Source organism: Spea bombifrons, chromosome 8 (genome assembly GCF_027358695.1).
Source record: "Spea bombifrons isolate aSpeBom1 chromosome 8, aSpeBom1.2.pri, whole genome shotgun sequence".
NCBI lineage: Eukaryota > Metazoa > Chordata > Amphibia > Anura > Pelobatidae > Spea > Spea bombifrons.
This window is the reverse complement of record NC_071094.1, coordinates 14768304-14784252: the sequence shown is the minus strand read 5'-3', so window position 1 is coordinate 14784252 and position 15949 is coordinate 14768304. Positions and strand designations below refer to the sequence as shown.

The 15949-nt window shown below is 41.4% G+C and overlaps 1 protein-coding gene across 1 annotated transcript in view; it reads left to right on the top strand.

The window, feature by feature from the left end:
- The window catches only part of BRINP1 (BMP/retinoic acid inducible neural specific 1), a 287987-nt gene that overhangs the window by 140681 nt on the left and 131357 nt on the right, over window positions 1-15949 (top strand). Inside the window, exon 3 of the mRNA XM_053473899.1 lies at window positions 4929-5119. Within this exon, the coding sequence (XP_053329874.1) occupies window positions 4929-5119 (191 nt within the window). The remainder of the gene's footprint in view (window positions 1-4928; window positions 5120-15949) is intronic.

The following is a 15949-nucleotide window of genomic DNA, read 5'->3' as shown; positions in this document are numbered from 1 at the left end:
ATTAATCCATAGAATCCGATCATTGGTGTTAATGTCTAGAAACTCTATGTGAAACAAAAACCTTTGAGGGGAAAGTTCCAGGTGGGATCCTAACAACTTCAAATAAAGCTCAGATATTTTTGTCTTAAGCTGAGTTAGCCTTTGACAATCCCACCAAATATGTTTATGTGATCCTATTTCAACTTGGCACCGCCAACACCTATCTCCGTTAATTGGTTGAAATGTAACTATACGTGTAGGGACCATATACCATCTATATATAAGTTTGAAAAAAAAGTTCTTGAAGATTTATACAATGGGTAGCTTTTTTAGTAAGTTGCCAAGTTTTATGCCAAGACTGTAAGGAAATAGTAATTTCCAGTTCCTTCTCCCGTTGTTTATGTGCTTTAGACTTATCAAAAGTCTTATTGTCTTTAAAAAATTTCAAAATCTTAGATAGTGTTCCACTAACAGTACTGGAAGTAAGAAACTTCAGCCACGGACTATGTTCAGGTGGTGGGTTTTATGTTAGAAAATATTTAAGTGTGATATATTTAAAGATCTCACTTGGAGATAATGCATATCTATCGATCAGGAAGGGAAAAGAAGCCATTTGTCCTTCTAGATAAAGATCACCTATCTTCTCTATTCCTGACATTTTCCAATTATCCAATAAGAGATCAGGTATATAGAATGAAAGAACCTCTAAGGGACAGTTTTTTGTAAATGGAATCCCTGTTTCTATTTTTTTTTTAATTTTATAGAAAGAAGATGGAATATCTATAGTTATTAGACTAGGAAAGTTTTTCTTCTTAAATTGGGATTGAGGTAGCCAGAACAATAAAAAATGATCAAGATTTTTGGAATTACCGTATTTGCTCGATTATAAGACGACCCCCCAAAATCTAAATATTAATGTAGGAAAAAAACAAAAAGCCTGAATATAAGACTACCCTATAGGAAAAAAAGTTTTACTAGTAAATATTAATTCATGTAAACAATTTTTTCATATTTAATAAAAGCTATGATTGAGAAAAAATATTTTTTTTTATTTCCTTTTATTTGCCAACCTGCCCCCCCAGTTATGCACATCTGCCCCCAAGGTTGCCACTCTTTCCCCAGAAATGCCTTAATCCCCCTTTATTTGCCACTCTGCCCCATGCTGTGCCTTTTAACCCTCTATATGCCACTCTGCCTCCAGAAATGTTTTATGCCCTCCTATATGCCACTCTGCCCCAGATGATAGGAGTTTGAGTACAGCCTCCCTATGCCATGCTACCACCCCCCTTACACATCCATGCTATCACACACACACTCATTCACAAACATTGAAATACTCATTCATTCCATTAATCACACATACACACACACTCAAACCCCCCACCCCCTTACCTGAACTGCAGATCTCCCACTCGCAGACTTCTGCAGGGGCCTGGCTGTGCGAGCAACTTCTCTGGCCCCGCCCCCAGAGGAAGGAGGGGGAGGCAGAATTATGTGACACTCTGCTAGCTTCCTGCTGCTAATAGAAGAGACGCTGCTCGGGACCAAAGCACCGGTAAGCAGCCTGGCCCCAGCAGACATTTTTTTGAGGTCTAATTAGAAGACGACCTCGATTATAAGACGAGGGGTATTTTTCAGAGCATTTGCTCTGAAAAAAACCTCGTCTTATAATCGAGCAAATACGGTATATTTCTCTATATTATACCAGCCCAGAGTGTTTTTCTCTTTTGTAGAACCCCAAGCCATCATAAATGCTATTTGAGAGGCTTGATAGAGTTCCTTTATATCAGGATAACCTAGACCCCCAAGCTCAGTAGGTCTTTTAAGAAGCTCCGAGGGTAATCTTACTATTTTTGCCGCCCAAACAAATTGAGAGAATAAATTTTCCCACTTTAGAATGATGTCTTTCGAGACATAGAAGGGAATTAATCGAAAAAGATATAGAATTTTAGGAATTATGTAGGCTTTAAGGATATTGATCCGGCCCAACCAAGAGATTTCAAGTTTCGCCCAATTTGCTAAAGAAGATTTTATCTCTAAAAAAAAGTTTCTTATGATTTATAATAGCGATATCTTCCAATACAGCTCCAATTATAATCCCCAAATAGTCGATCTGTTCTATCTGATCGTTATTTTGAATATGTCTCTGGACTACAGATATCTGAGGCTCAGATAGATAAAATGGAATCATCTGGGTCTTTGATAAATTAAGTTTATAATTGGAGTAATTTCCAAATTTTTCTACTCCTTTTAAAAGAGCGGGGATAGATAGTAAAGGTGCGGACAATGTTAATAAAACATCATCTGCATATAGGGTAATACTATGTTCATCGTTATCGATACTTATACCATGGATGTTAAGAGAATTTCTAACATATGCGGCAAACGGCTCAATTGTTAGGGCATATAGCAAAGGAGCTAATGGACAGCCCTGTCTTGTACCATTATGAATAAGAAACATATCTGAGTCTAAAAAGGGGCCTCTAATCCTTGCCACAGGGAATGTATAGATCATAAAAAGGGCCTATAATACCGAATGCTCGAAAGGTTTCAGCTAAGAACTTCCAGTTGACCCTATCAAATGCTTTTTGGGCATCCAAAGCTACTATGACCGAGGGAACTTTATGTCTATGTATATATTCCATAATGTTAAAGATTCTACGCGTATTTTCGTCACCTGCCCTACCAGGGATGAATCCTGCTTGGTCTGGATGAATCAAATCTCGAATTATTTGAGCCAATCTAGAGGCCAATATCTTAGAGTATATCTTCACATCTAAGTTAATAAGAGATATTGGCCTATAGTTAGCAACCATTGAGGGGTCCTTTCCTGGCTTCGGAATTGGCAATATACTCGCCTCAAGCATCTCTTTTGGGAAATTTCTTCCAGTAGTAATTGAGTTAAATGATTTTGTTAAAACAGGAGAGATGACTGGATTTAGAGTTTGAAAAAATATGGCTGAAAAGCCATCAGGACCCGGAGCTTTCCCTCTTTTCAAATCAAGAATTGCAGTGGTGGTCTCCTGAATTGTAAATGGTTGATTTAATTGTATCAATTTTTCTACAGAAAGTTTTGGAAGATCCAGGGTCTCTAAAAATTGTGCTATATCAGTAGTAGAAATCTTAGGTTCAGGTATATTATATAGAGTTTCATAATATTGTTTGAAGGCATTACCTATCTGTGTTGGTAATATACAAGTTATTCCATTGTGTATAATTTTTTTAATTCTAATTGATTGAAGGCACAAAGCCTTCAATCTATTAGTAAGATCTTTCCCTACTCTATTATTACCGCAGTGCCAGCGAGATTTCAATCTTTGCATTATTGTTTCAGTTTTATCTTTAAGTTTAGTAATTATCGATTCTTTAATAGTCTCTATCTGTTTCAAAAAATCTCTAGATGGATACTGTTTATTTATTCTCTCAAGTTTTGCCAGTTCAATATACACGTCGGCAAGTTCTTTACCTCTCTGTTTTATTACCCAGGCACCTTTTTTTATTAAGTATCCCCTAAGGACGCATTTTAAGGTGCACCACAGATTTAGATCTGAAGTCTCATTATTATCGTTTTGCTCCAAGAAAGATATTGTTTGTTTTATCAGGTCTGTCTTATCAGACTCTGTTTTTAAGAGAGATTCGTTAAGTCTCCACCGTGCTCTTATTCTATATTGGGGATTATCCTTGATAGAGATAAATACTGGAGCGTGGTCAGACCATGAGATATTTCCAATTAAAGAGGTAGTAGACATTTCCAAAGAGTGACCTGGCATTAAAAAATAATCGATGCGTGAATATGATTGGTGCACATTCGAGAAGAAAGAGTAATCTCTTTCTTCAGGATGTTGCACCCTCCATACATCATATAGGCCATGTTTAAACAGAGAAGCAGAAAATGCTTTGGCCCTAGTTTTCAAACACGCGTCTGATTTACGTTTCTTCAAGGTCTTAGTGTCTTTTTCAATATCAATTATACAGTTCAGGTCACCTGCTATAATTAACAAGCCTTTGGAGATTTTTTCTATTGTTTCCATAGCTAAATTGAGAAATCTTATCGATCCTTCAGATGGAGCATATAGGCTAACCAGAGTGTAAGTAACATCATTTATGCTACAAACAAGTATAATCCTTCTTCCTTCCTTATCTTCTTCATGGTGTATATACTCAAATTTATTTTTATCTGATATTAATGTGGCTACTCCTCACACAGGAACTGGCACTGGAAGAGTAACAGCTGCGCAATCACTCTACAAAGTGATCATTCAGCATAAAATAAGTTTCAGTCAACCTTTTCCCTACACACAGGGCACAGTGTAAACTCATTTAATCAGTTTGTGCGAGCTGGGAGGGGAAAAGTGTTACATACATGACATAATATTTATTAATTTGTGGGTTATATTTTTAAGTAATGGTTATTTTTCTTATTACAGGAAAATACAGTTTTGACACTTCTTTAGTTTAATGAATTAGCCTAGTTCTTTCTTATAATGATTTGTTGCATTTTGACTGCTTTTTACAAATATACATGTATATGTGTGTGTGTGTGAGGTAATTAACTTGCATGTCCACTAGACCTTAGTGACAAATTAGTGAATTATCCTTTACTTACAAATATATAAGAGTCTAAAGACCAATACTTTTAGAGGGCTCTTCAGAGAAACAGTTTCTGCTGCAGCTACACAAACTTCAGTTTGTTCAGCAACATTATTGATTTGTAGTTAAGAAATATTGACGCTAATGCAATATTTATCACATTTGACATATTTGCTTTAATGTGGAATAGCATTGTTTCCATGTCAACATCTTTAAAGCAAATTTATATATGTGTTACATATATAGTTTCATTATCAGATATTCTATTTTCTGCTAGGTCCTCTTTCAATAATGTAGTAGTTTTGTGTGCAAAAATTCATCAGTTTTCACCAAAGTTTTCTTGTATGTGTTTTTTTAAGGGAGTTTGCTCGTTGGAAGGTGAGGAATGTTGCAGTAGATCGAAAGGAGCCGCCTCGAAGTCCCTTGCCTCTAACACCTGAGTTCCAGCGCAGTTTAAGGCTTCTTGGACGAAGACCCACCTCCAAACAAATTATAGAGACCATAATTAAGAAATACGGCACCCACCTTCTAGTCTCTGCTACACTAGGTGGTAAGGGACAACCCCTTAGTAGATAAAACTAATGACAAATTTTGAATGCAGCTCTTTCCTTTAAAATCCACTGAGCGTTAGAACTCGTTAAAGACTCGAGACAGAGATTTTTGTATGAGAGACTGACACAAATAAATACTGTACACACACACACCTATATATATATATATATATATATATATAATACATTTAGAAACATCTCTGCTGTTGTAGTAGCGGACTTTTCATCAACTTTAAGGTGAGTTGGTAATGTATGTTTCATGTTTAAGAATTTATATGGAGGACTAATCACTAAAAAGGTTGAGTGGTAAGGCAAACTGAGGTTGCATCACTCAACAACTTGCTGATTTACTACTCGCTGAATGACCCATATTAACTGATATGGGGTTTATATTTCAGGCCTTGATGAGTTAAATAGTATCTAAAAAAACTTGGGGGGTCAGTAATAAAAAAAACAACAACATTTTTTGGGAATCCTTGTCCCACTGACCCCCCAATACCTAAATGTGGTTTGCCCCCTTCAGAAGGGGCATTTAGGAATAACTAGGGGGTCAAAGATGCCCCTGAGGTACAAATGCTTTATTTTAACTCCCAACCCCACCATGTTGGGGTGTGAGAGTTGGTACAGCTAGGGTCTGTGTTTTGTTTTTTTTTTTAAGTATGCTTAACCCCCCCATTCCACTTAGGCTAGGTTTCCACTTGGGTTTTTGTCCGGCGTTTTTTTCTTGATGAAAAACGCCAGGAAAACTGCCAAGAAAACTGCCACTGCATTTACCTGCGTTTTGGCGTTTTTTCTGCAGTTTTTTCTGGCGTTTTAGCCTTTCTGTGGAAATTGCTTTTTTTGACCTTAGGCAGTTTTTCCAGCCTTTACAAGTTAGAAGTTTCACCCAGCTAAAAGGGATTAGGATAAATGGCAAGTATCTGCCCTCTCCTGGTGTCATTTACTTGGTAGACCCTTTTGTCTCTTTTCTGTGGTTTGTAAGGCATGCTTTATTTCGAATGTCTGCTCCTCTGGGAAGATTGGCCCCAAATGATGGTGCAAATTGTTTGCTGTTGCTTTTGGCACGCAGGATCCGGTCGCGTATGTTTGTTTGTAATGGCATGTTTGTTCCAAATGGTGTAAAATTCAATATGAACCAGTCCAGGACTTTGTTTTGTGTGAAACTGTTTGTTTTCAGCCTATTTCTCGTAGGACACACAGATACTGGGTCCATCCTCTGCATTGTAACTGTGGAAAAAACGCCATAAAAAACGCCAAGGCAATAAACCCACATGGCTTTTTCATGGCGTTTTTTCTCTCCCATAGACTTCTATTGGAGAAAAAAAGCCAAGATTTCTTGCAAAAAACGCCAGAGTGTCAACATGCTGCGATTTTGAAAAACTGCCACAGAGCCCAAAAAAGCAGAAAAACGCCAAAGAGGACTGAAAAAAACGCCAAACTGAAAAACGCCAAGTGGAAATGGCATTTTGCGATTTCCTATTGAATTACAGCTAACATCTGGCTGCAGCCGTTTTTCACAAAAAAAAACGCCAGGTGGCGCTATTGGCGTCTTTATAGGCGTTTTTAGCAAAAAAAACCAAATGGAAACCTTGCCTTAGGCTAGGTTTCCACTTGGGTTTTTGTCCGGCGTTTTTTTCTTGATGAAAAACGCCAGGAAAACTGCCAAGAAAACTGCCGCTGCATTTACCTGCGTTTTGGCGTTTTTTCTGCAGTTTTTTCTGGCGTTTTAGCCTTTCTGTGGAAATTGCTTTTTTTGACCTTAGGCAGTTTTTCCAGCCTTTACAAGTTAGAAGTTTCACCCAGCTAAAAGGGATTAGGATAAATGGCAAGTATCTGCCCTCTCCTGCTGTCATTTACTTGGTAGACCCTTTTGTCTCTTTTCTGTGGTTTGTAAGGCATGCTTTATTTCGAATGTCTGCTCCTCTGGGAAGATTGGCCCCAAATGATGGTGCAAATTGTTTGCTGTTGCTTTTGGCACGCAGGATCCGGTCGCGTATGTTTGTTTGTAATGGCATGTTTGTTCCAAATGGTGTAAAATTCAATATGAACCAGTCCAGGACTTTGTTTTGTGTGAAACTGTTTGTTTTCAGCCTATTTCTCGTAGGACACACAGATACTGGGTCCATCCTCTGCATTGTAACTGTGGAAAAAACGCCATAAAAAACGCCAAGGCAATAAACCCACATGGCTTTTTCATGGCGTTTTTTCTCTCCCATAGACTTCTATTGGAGAAAAAAAGCCAAGATTTCTTGCAAAAAACGCCAGAGTGTCAACATGCTGCGATTTTGAAAAACTGCCACAGAGCCCAAAAAAGCAGAAAAACGCCAAAGAGGACTGAAAAAACGCCAAACAGAAAAACGCCAAGTGGAAATGGCATTTTGCGATTTCCTATTGAATTACAGCTAACATCTGGCTGCAGGCGTTTTTCACAAAAAAACGCCAGGTGGCGCTATTGGCGTTTTTATAGGCGTTTTTAGCAAAAAAAAACCCCAATGGAAACCAAGCCTTAGGCTAGGTTTCCACTTGGGTTTTTGTCCGGCGTTTTTTTCTTGATGAAAAACGCCAGGAAAACTGCCAAGAAAACTGCCGCTGCATTTACCTGCGTTTTGGCGTTTTTTTCTGCAGTTTTTTCTGGCGTTTTAGCCTTTCTGTGGAAATTGCTTTTTTTGACCTTAGGCAGTTTTTCCAGCCTTTACAAGTTAGAAGTTTCACCCAGCTAAAAGGGATTAGGATAAATGGCAAGTATCTGCCCTCTCCTGATGTCATTTACTTGGTAGACCCTTTTGTCTCTTTTCTGTGGTTTGTAAGGCATGCTTTATTCCGAATGTCTGCTCCTCTGGGAAGATTGGCCCCAAATGATGGTGCAAATTGTTTGCTGTTGCTTTTGGCACGCAGGATCTGGTCGCGTATGTTTGTTTGTAATGGCATGTTTGTTCCAAATGGTGTAAAATTCAATATGAACCAGTCCAGGACTTTGTTTTGTGTGAAACTGTTTGTTTTCAGCCTATTTCTCGTAGGACACACAGATACTGGGTCCATCCTCTGCATTGTAACTGTGGAAAAAACGCCATAAAAAACGCCAAGGCAATAAACCCACATGGCTTTTTCATGGCGTTTTTTCTCTCCCATAGACTTCTATTGGAGAAAAAAAGCCAAGATTTCTTGCAAAAAACGCCAGAGTGTCAACATGCTGCAGTTTTGAAAAACTGCCACAGAGCCCAAAAAAGCAGAAAAACGCCAAAGAGGACTGAAAAAACGCCAAACAGAAAAACGCCAAGTGGAAATGGCATTTTGCGATTTCCCATTGAATTACAGCTAACATCTGGCTGCATGCGTTTTTCACAAAAAAACGCCAGGTGGCGCTATTGGCGTTTTTATAGGCGTTTTTAGCTAAAAAAACCCAAGTGGAAACCTAGCCTTAAGGTGGCTTATATTTGGGCTTATTCTATTACTCCGTATGGCTTATGAGTGTGGGAAATTGTTGTTCCTCAGTTGTTCGAGCATCTTGTGCCTTTTAGTGTTTTTATTGGTGTTTTGAAAACATAGACAATAATACAAAGAACATTCTCAGTGGGTAGTCAACTGACTCAACTAAATAGCACAGAAAGAAAAAGAAACATAATAAAAATCTTAGTATTGCATATTAGCACAAATTATATATATATCTATGTGACAAATTACTTATTATCTATGTGACAGAATGACCTGTCATACAGGGGCCCAAGGTACTCAGAGATGGCTCCAGCCTGGCTGCCAAACAGGCAGGAACGCCATTGTTAAACTAATCCCATTAACAGGATGGTTACCAGGGGGATATTCAGTAGCTAAAGGGGATTAAAGGCTGGGTTGTCTACCTGTTTATCAATGTTAATATATGTTAATGAAGTTCTGTGGTTATATCAGTCTATGGTTTTATAACAATAAACAGTTCATTCCTGCTGTACTCAGTTCAAGGTAGTTGTGTCTACTTATTGGGTACACATAGCAGGGTTCCAAAGTGCGTATGCTGACTGGTGCTGGAAGTGATTCCGGGGACAACAGGAGGATACATGTGGGTGATCTCTGGGAGTTACTACAGCTCTCTTGGTGAACCCGTAACATATATATATATATTTATAATCTGAAAGTAGTAAAGCCAGCAGTCACGGTCTTCAATAGTGCTTCAATTTTATTTGCAAGACGCTAAAATCTCAACGTTTCAGTCCACCTCGTGGACTTTCCTTAGGACAAGCAATTAAACAAGTGCACAATGAATCCTTAAATAACATATAATAAAGGGTAAATGTGCTTTTTCAGTCACGTATTTTACCACGTCCAGGTCACTTTAAGCATAGACAATATGAAATTAGATTTCGGCTTTAACACTTTTTTAAGTGTTTTTTTTTTTACGAAACAAGTATGGATAGCAGTATCACAAAATTTTACACCAGGTCCATAACTATTATAGTACAATTTGTTTGTATTGGCCCGAATATAGGCCACACTTTTCCCACCCCACTTAAAGTGGGGGTGCGGCCTATATTCGGGGTCTAGCGCCGACGCCCGGGACATGCAGTCCCGGGCGCCGGGCATGCAGCGGGGTTAGGATACAGATCCCCCGCAGCGGTGCAGGGGACCTGTATCCTACTCTGTGATACGCTCAGACAGCCTCCCCTGCCAGCACTTCCCACGGGGGGAGTGCCGCCACAGGAGGTTGTCTAAGCGCATCACGCAGACATTCACCGGCAGCGGAGGTCGTTCACTCTCATCGCCGGTCTTTAATAATTTTGCGTATTTCCTCAAGAGTTGGGTTGTAGATAACAACCAGAGGGATCCTACTTGTGTTATCCTTTTTTTGTACTCTAGAAGCCTTTCCTGTGGTGTTCTTAGAGTAGATTTTTTTTTTTTTTAGATATAGTTAACAGTGATATATTTTTTCCTTACCCGGTGAAAGAAAATGAACCTCATCCCGAAGGGAACCCACTTTCAACGATCTACAACTCACCAGCAGCTGAGAACATCTGCAGACGAAGCAATGAGAAACTACGTAACATTTTAATTCATCAGCTATATGGAAGAAAACAAAAAATAAGACCGGAGACAATCCTTATTCCAGAATCTTCTACAACTTGCACCTGAAGCTAAAAAATTGGAAACACAATTGGAATATTTCTACAGAAAGAATCAACAAGTTCTCATCAAGAAACAAAAAGAAACTGGCAAACCTTGCACAAAACAAAGACATCCCAAAAAGATCAACCTTTTTCACCACTGACAACAATCTAATATAAACTGTCAATGTCCCTGTCCAAGCAAGAGGGTTAACCACCATGACAGCAACACAGACAATAATGAAGTTGTTAACCTCTCGAATTATCATCTATCAATACCTGAGAAAACAGTCCTATCCAAGGCTCTTATATTTTGTCCAAGCACAAAACGGGACCACATTCAATTATACTCGGACTTGGAGGAATTTTTTAGAAGACTGAAGCTTAATGACAATTGACGGTCTGCACACCTAAAAACAAAGGTTTAACGACAATTGACATGCCAGGACCGTCATGACGCCAGACAGGTGCAGAAAGTGATCTACGTTCGTTTTCTGCACCCAAATGGTGTTGCTGTAATGACGTTGAGGCATTTCCGGGGCGTCAACGTTTTAAAAGAGTTGATCCCCTCCTAAACTTCAATGATGTTGCTGAAATGCCTCGATCATGAACACTCACCCTAGGACGATTTTGCCACTCACAAGATGGCGGCGTCCATTCAAAAAAACAATGGAGTTGAAAAGAGTTCTCAGTAGGGTCTCTCCAGTCCCTCCTGAGAATCTGGCTCCACTTGCAGGTTGAATACAGGTACTGCATTCAACCATGCAAGTCAATGGAGCCTAGCTTTCTAATCACAATGTGATTAGTAAAATAAATAAATAAATAAAAAAAATTAGGGATTAATCTAGCCTTGGTGCTGTATTAATCTAAATTTTAATAAAGACAGGAGGCGAGTATTTTGCATTATTCTTCTTTACTAATAACCTCCAGCAGCAAAGGAGTTAACAACCATCATAAAAAACAACCAAAAGGAACAGGACCCTATAACAGTCCAAGCATCCAGCAACTCCTCCTCTTTCTTTGCAGTGGCGCCGATCAGGTAGGCCAAAGCATCACAAAACCGAAGACTGGAACCGCAACCTCAGAAGAGGCGGGAAGCCCACAGGTAACCAGGATACGTGAACGGGAACCACTCAAAGAGTAGCAGAGCGACCTGAAAAACAGAGACGACATGACAATACCAGGCGAACAATCTGGTCAGACCTGGAATAAAACAGCATGTAAAATAACAGCAAATCTGCACCAAATACACCCTCAAAAACACAGGGAGGGAACGGAAGGGAGGGAAAATACTTGCCTCCTGTCTTTATTAAAATTTAGATTAATACAGCACCAAGGCTAGATTAATCCCTAATTTTACAGCAAGACAAGAGGCTTCATATTTTGCAATTTTAACGCCGCAACAGAGCCCAAGAGCAAGCGGAATCACAGAGAAGGCGACACACCAAAGGGTCCCTACCGACTCACTGGCCCACCACAGGAACATGGGCAGCTGAGATAGCCGACCGGAACAAGTTAATGGTCCGATACGACTTATCCTGGGAGTAAAGGTGCGCGAAGAAGTTCAGCACGGCAACAATAGGGGCCGTAATGGGATCGCAACCGTGTTGCACACACCAGCGACATCACACATTCCAGGCCTGGAGATAGGATTTACGGGTTCCAGGAGCCCCAGAGAAGGTCCCTAGCCGCCGCCGATAATTCTGGCACATCCCTGGATCCCCGGAAACCAGCCAGGCCACCAACCATAGATGATCCTGAAGAATGAGGGGATGGGGGAGTCCCCTCCGGGTCCAGAAGCAGATCCGGAGAGGCGGGAAGGAGCAGGGGATCCTCGCAAGACAACTCCAACAACAGCAGGAACCACGGCTGAGTCCTCCACAACGAGGTGATCACCAGAACCGTGGACAGTGGAGCATCAGCAGAATCATAGCGAACAGCGGGAACGCGTAGGCGCCAGACCTGCAGGAAGGCATCCGCCGTCAGGGAGAGCGGGTCCAGCAGCCAACTGAAAAAGGCGTCGGTCTGGCGATTTATTCTGGACCCCGGGAGCGATCCAGAGCAAGAAATATCTCTCGAAGAAGACGCCAGCCGCTAGCATTCCTCCAGTGGCAAGAAAACCAATCCGTCACCAGATTGTCCTTCCCGGGCAGATATTCCGCCCGAATGGACAGGTGATTGACCAGGCAATACCGGTAGAGGTCCTTGGGACGCTCACCACGCCCCCCTCTTATCCCCTGCCTCTGTGACGACGAAGGGACGCCCAGTACGTGACGTCACCTACCGGGGGCGGGACGAGAGGGAGCGGGAGGTTTAAAACCGAGCACTGACTTCCATTCAGTGCTCGGTTATCGTGTGTTCTGAGCTCACTGCTGTGAGCAGTCATACCTGCATACCAGCATACCCTCTGTGGGTCTGGGTTGCTAAACGGCACCTTGTGTTCTACCTGCTATACCTGTTCCCCAGTGGGCCTGATCTGCTGCATGGTGTTCCAGTATAGCCTGGGTGTCTGAACAGCGTTCTACTGGACTTTGACTTGCTGTAACGTTCATGTCCAAGTTCTTCAGTCCTGCTTTCTAATAAAAGAAAACCAAAATGTATGGGGCGCAGGTGCATATATAGGGAAAAAAACAAAAAACAACACAATATAGTGTAGATGGTATGTCCAATGTTAGTTATTAAGTGATATGTTGCACTCACAAGTGAAAGAGGCAAATCCAACCCATCAATAAGGACTGTAAAAAACTTTAATATTCTTCAAGGTGAATTTTTTAGCGGAGGAGATCCATCAAAAGATGAATACCTCCCATCTTGAAGTGGCGATAAACGACCAATGAATTCAGGGAGCTGAGATTGATAACCGGGCGGAACTCTCCCGATTTCTTGCGTGCAAGAAATATATTGCTCAAAAAACAGGGAGGGTCGGGGGCCCATTCTATGGCGTCCTTCACAAGAAGCGAGGACAGTTCCGAATCGACAAGGGCCCTTGAGCAGTGCGCTAGACAGAGGGGAAAGGAGGGGAGACCTGACATGGCGTAGAAACTAACTCTATGCGAAAACCCGCCACGGTCTCGAGAACCCAGGGATCGGAAGTGAGGGCGGACCAAGCATGGGAAAAATGGGCCAACCTGCCCGCAACATGAATAAGGGGAAGGAGAGGACAAAGTCTTACCCGCAGGCGTCTTCCCTCGGTAGGTGGAGGAGGACTTTTCCTGTTCTTTCTCGCCTATGTGATACCTGTAACATTCATCTCCTCTGCCTTTCTGATCTCGTCTGCCCAGTGGTCAGGTCCAGACCGCGCTTGAGTATATGTACTCACCTCGTCTGGACCATCTACGCTTGCACATTTCACACATCTTCAGCTTCGTCCGGACGTTTCTACCAGGACCCGATTATACACTTCGTGGGGGACAAGTTGTGAGCACTGTCAATGTGTTTTTTCTTCTTATATTTTCACGTGTCTTTTTATGATTTGTATCTTACCTCTTGCGGTCACAAGATATTACACACATGACACTTACCTACACGTTTTACACTGATTATTTATTTTGTTTGTTGACCTTTATCTTTTCCTCTCTTCTCACGTATAAAGGGTTTATGTTCTGAATGATGTCCATTTCTTCGCAAATGTTTGTTGACTCCTGCTGCCCTGCCAGAGCCTGCCGTCCCCAAGCGTCTTGTTTGGTGGTCTTGGTCTTAGATCGTATTCTCGATCTACTGGCTCATTTTTCAATGCTCTTGCATTTGACGATTGCTTCGTCTTGGTTTCGTATTTTGTTTTGTTGTTATGGATTTTTGTTCTCTTTTCTTTTACTGAGTGGTGTTGACGGTATTCCTGAAGGGTCCCTGCCACTCTCTCTATGTCTCCTGAGATAATACAATTTACCTCTCTCAATGTCAGAGGTCTAAACAAACCCCAGCAACGTTCCAAATTGCCATATGTCTTAAGCTCTTGAAAACTAAGATCGCTTACATTCAAGAAATGCATTTTCTGGCCACAAAACAGTTTAAATTGTCTGACAGATATTTTCACACGGTGGACTACGCCAGTTGCCCGGACTAAAAAAACAAAGGGGTTGCGATTCTGATCCATAAAAAGATATCTCCTTTAGGTTTGGCGGGACCCTGAGGGACGCTGTCTCTTTATCAAATGCTATATTGATCAACAAAAGGTCACTATGGTTAATCTCTACGCCCCCAATAAGAATCAGACTGCGTTTATTGTGTGAGTATTAGCTAAGTTGTCAGTCTTTCAAGAGGGTCTCACTGTCTTGGGGGGAGACTTTAACATGGTCCTGAATCCTGCCTTAGATTGCTCAGCCTCGACATCACATACCTCTTATTCCAACATCAACAAAGTAAAAAGACAATTGCACCTTAATCAGTTGGTTGACGTGTGGAGGGCGCAGCATCCTAGGGACCGTGACTATACATACTTTTCGGCTCTCCATAACAGATACACAAGAATCTATATGTTTTTTCTCTTCTATCACCACTTGCCTCTCCTCTTAAAAACGGACATTGGTGTCCAAACTTTAAGTGACCATGCCCCTGCACATCTTTCCATTACCTTCCCTAGCCTGCCTACGAGACTGTGGTCCTGGCGATTAAACAAAAACCTCCTGGGGAGCCCATAAAATGTAGCGGACTTATCTAGTCATCTTCGCAACTATTTCCAGGAGAACACTTTTCCGGAAACTCCCTTCTCTACTGTCTGGGAAGCTCACAAATTGGTCATCCTGGGTCACTTGATCAAATTGGGCTCTCAAAACAAAAAATTGGAATTGGCAACTATTTTAAATCTCACTCAACGCATTGCTCAATTAGAAATGTGGCATAAACGTACTGGTGACGGTGCTCTCCTTCTCCAGCTACAGACACTAAGGGACCACCTGGCTTCCCTTTTAAATGAAAAGGTCAAACTATTTTCTTGCTACTAAGGAAACACTTCAATGAACTGGGAGATAAACCCGGCAAGTCTTTGGCCAGAGCCCTTCGACATAAACGTTCGACTACATATATACCTAAAATTCGAGACACACAAGGGACCTTACGCTGCCACTCCGAGAAAATTGCACAATGCTTTCAATCTTTCTATCAAAACTTATACAGCCTGCCCTCCTCTCCAGGTGATTCCATGCAGGACGCCATAGATGTTTATTTGTACAAATATCAAAAAGCTAGGATCTCCAGGGATGATAGGGCAACACTAGATGCCCCTATTACCATGGAAGAGTTAGATCAGGCCCTGAAACTGCTTCCTCAGGGTAAATGCCCAGGGCCAGACGGCTTCACCCCGTTATATTATAGAAAGTTCTTTCAGGTACTGGGCCCTCAATTACTAAAGCTCTTTGGTGCCCTTTCCAGTGGCACGCTGTTTCATCCTTCCTCTAATACCGCTGTGATTACAGTAGTCCCCAAACCCAGTAAGGATAATGAATGCTGTGGCAGTTATCGGCCAATTTCACTGATAAACACAGACTTGAAACTACTGGCTAAAATACTGGCACCTAGGATACAGCCCCTGATCCCCTTATCCAACCTGACCAGGTGGGTTTTGTCCCTGGTAGGGAGGCGAGGGACAACACGATTCGTCTCCTGAATCTCATTGCCTACTCTCAGCACCACAAAACTCCCTCTGTGTTATTGTCTATGGACGCCAAGAGGGCCTTTGACAGGGTGGCCTGGCCCTTCTTGTTTGTGGTCCTGGATAGAGTGAGTCTTGGTCCCACTTATCTA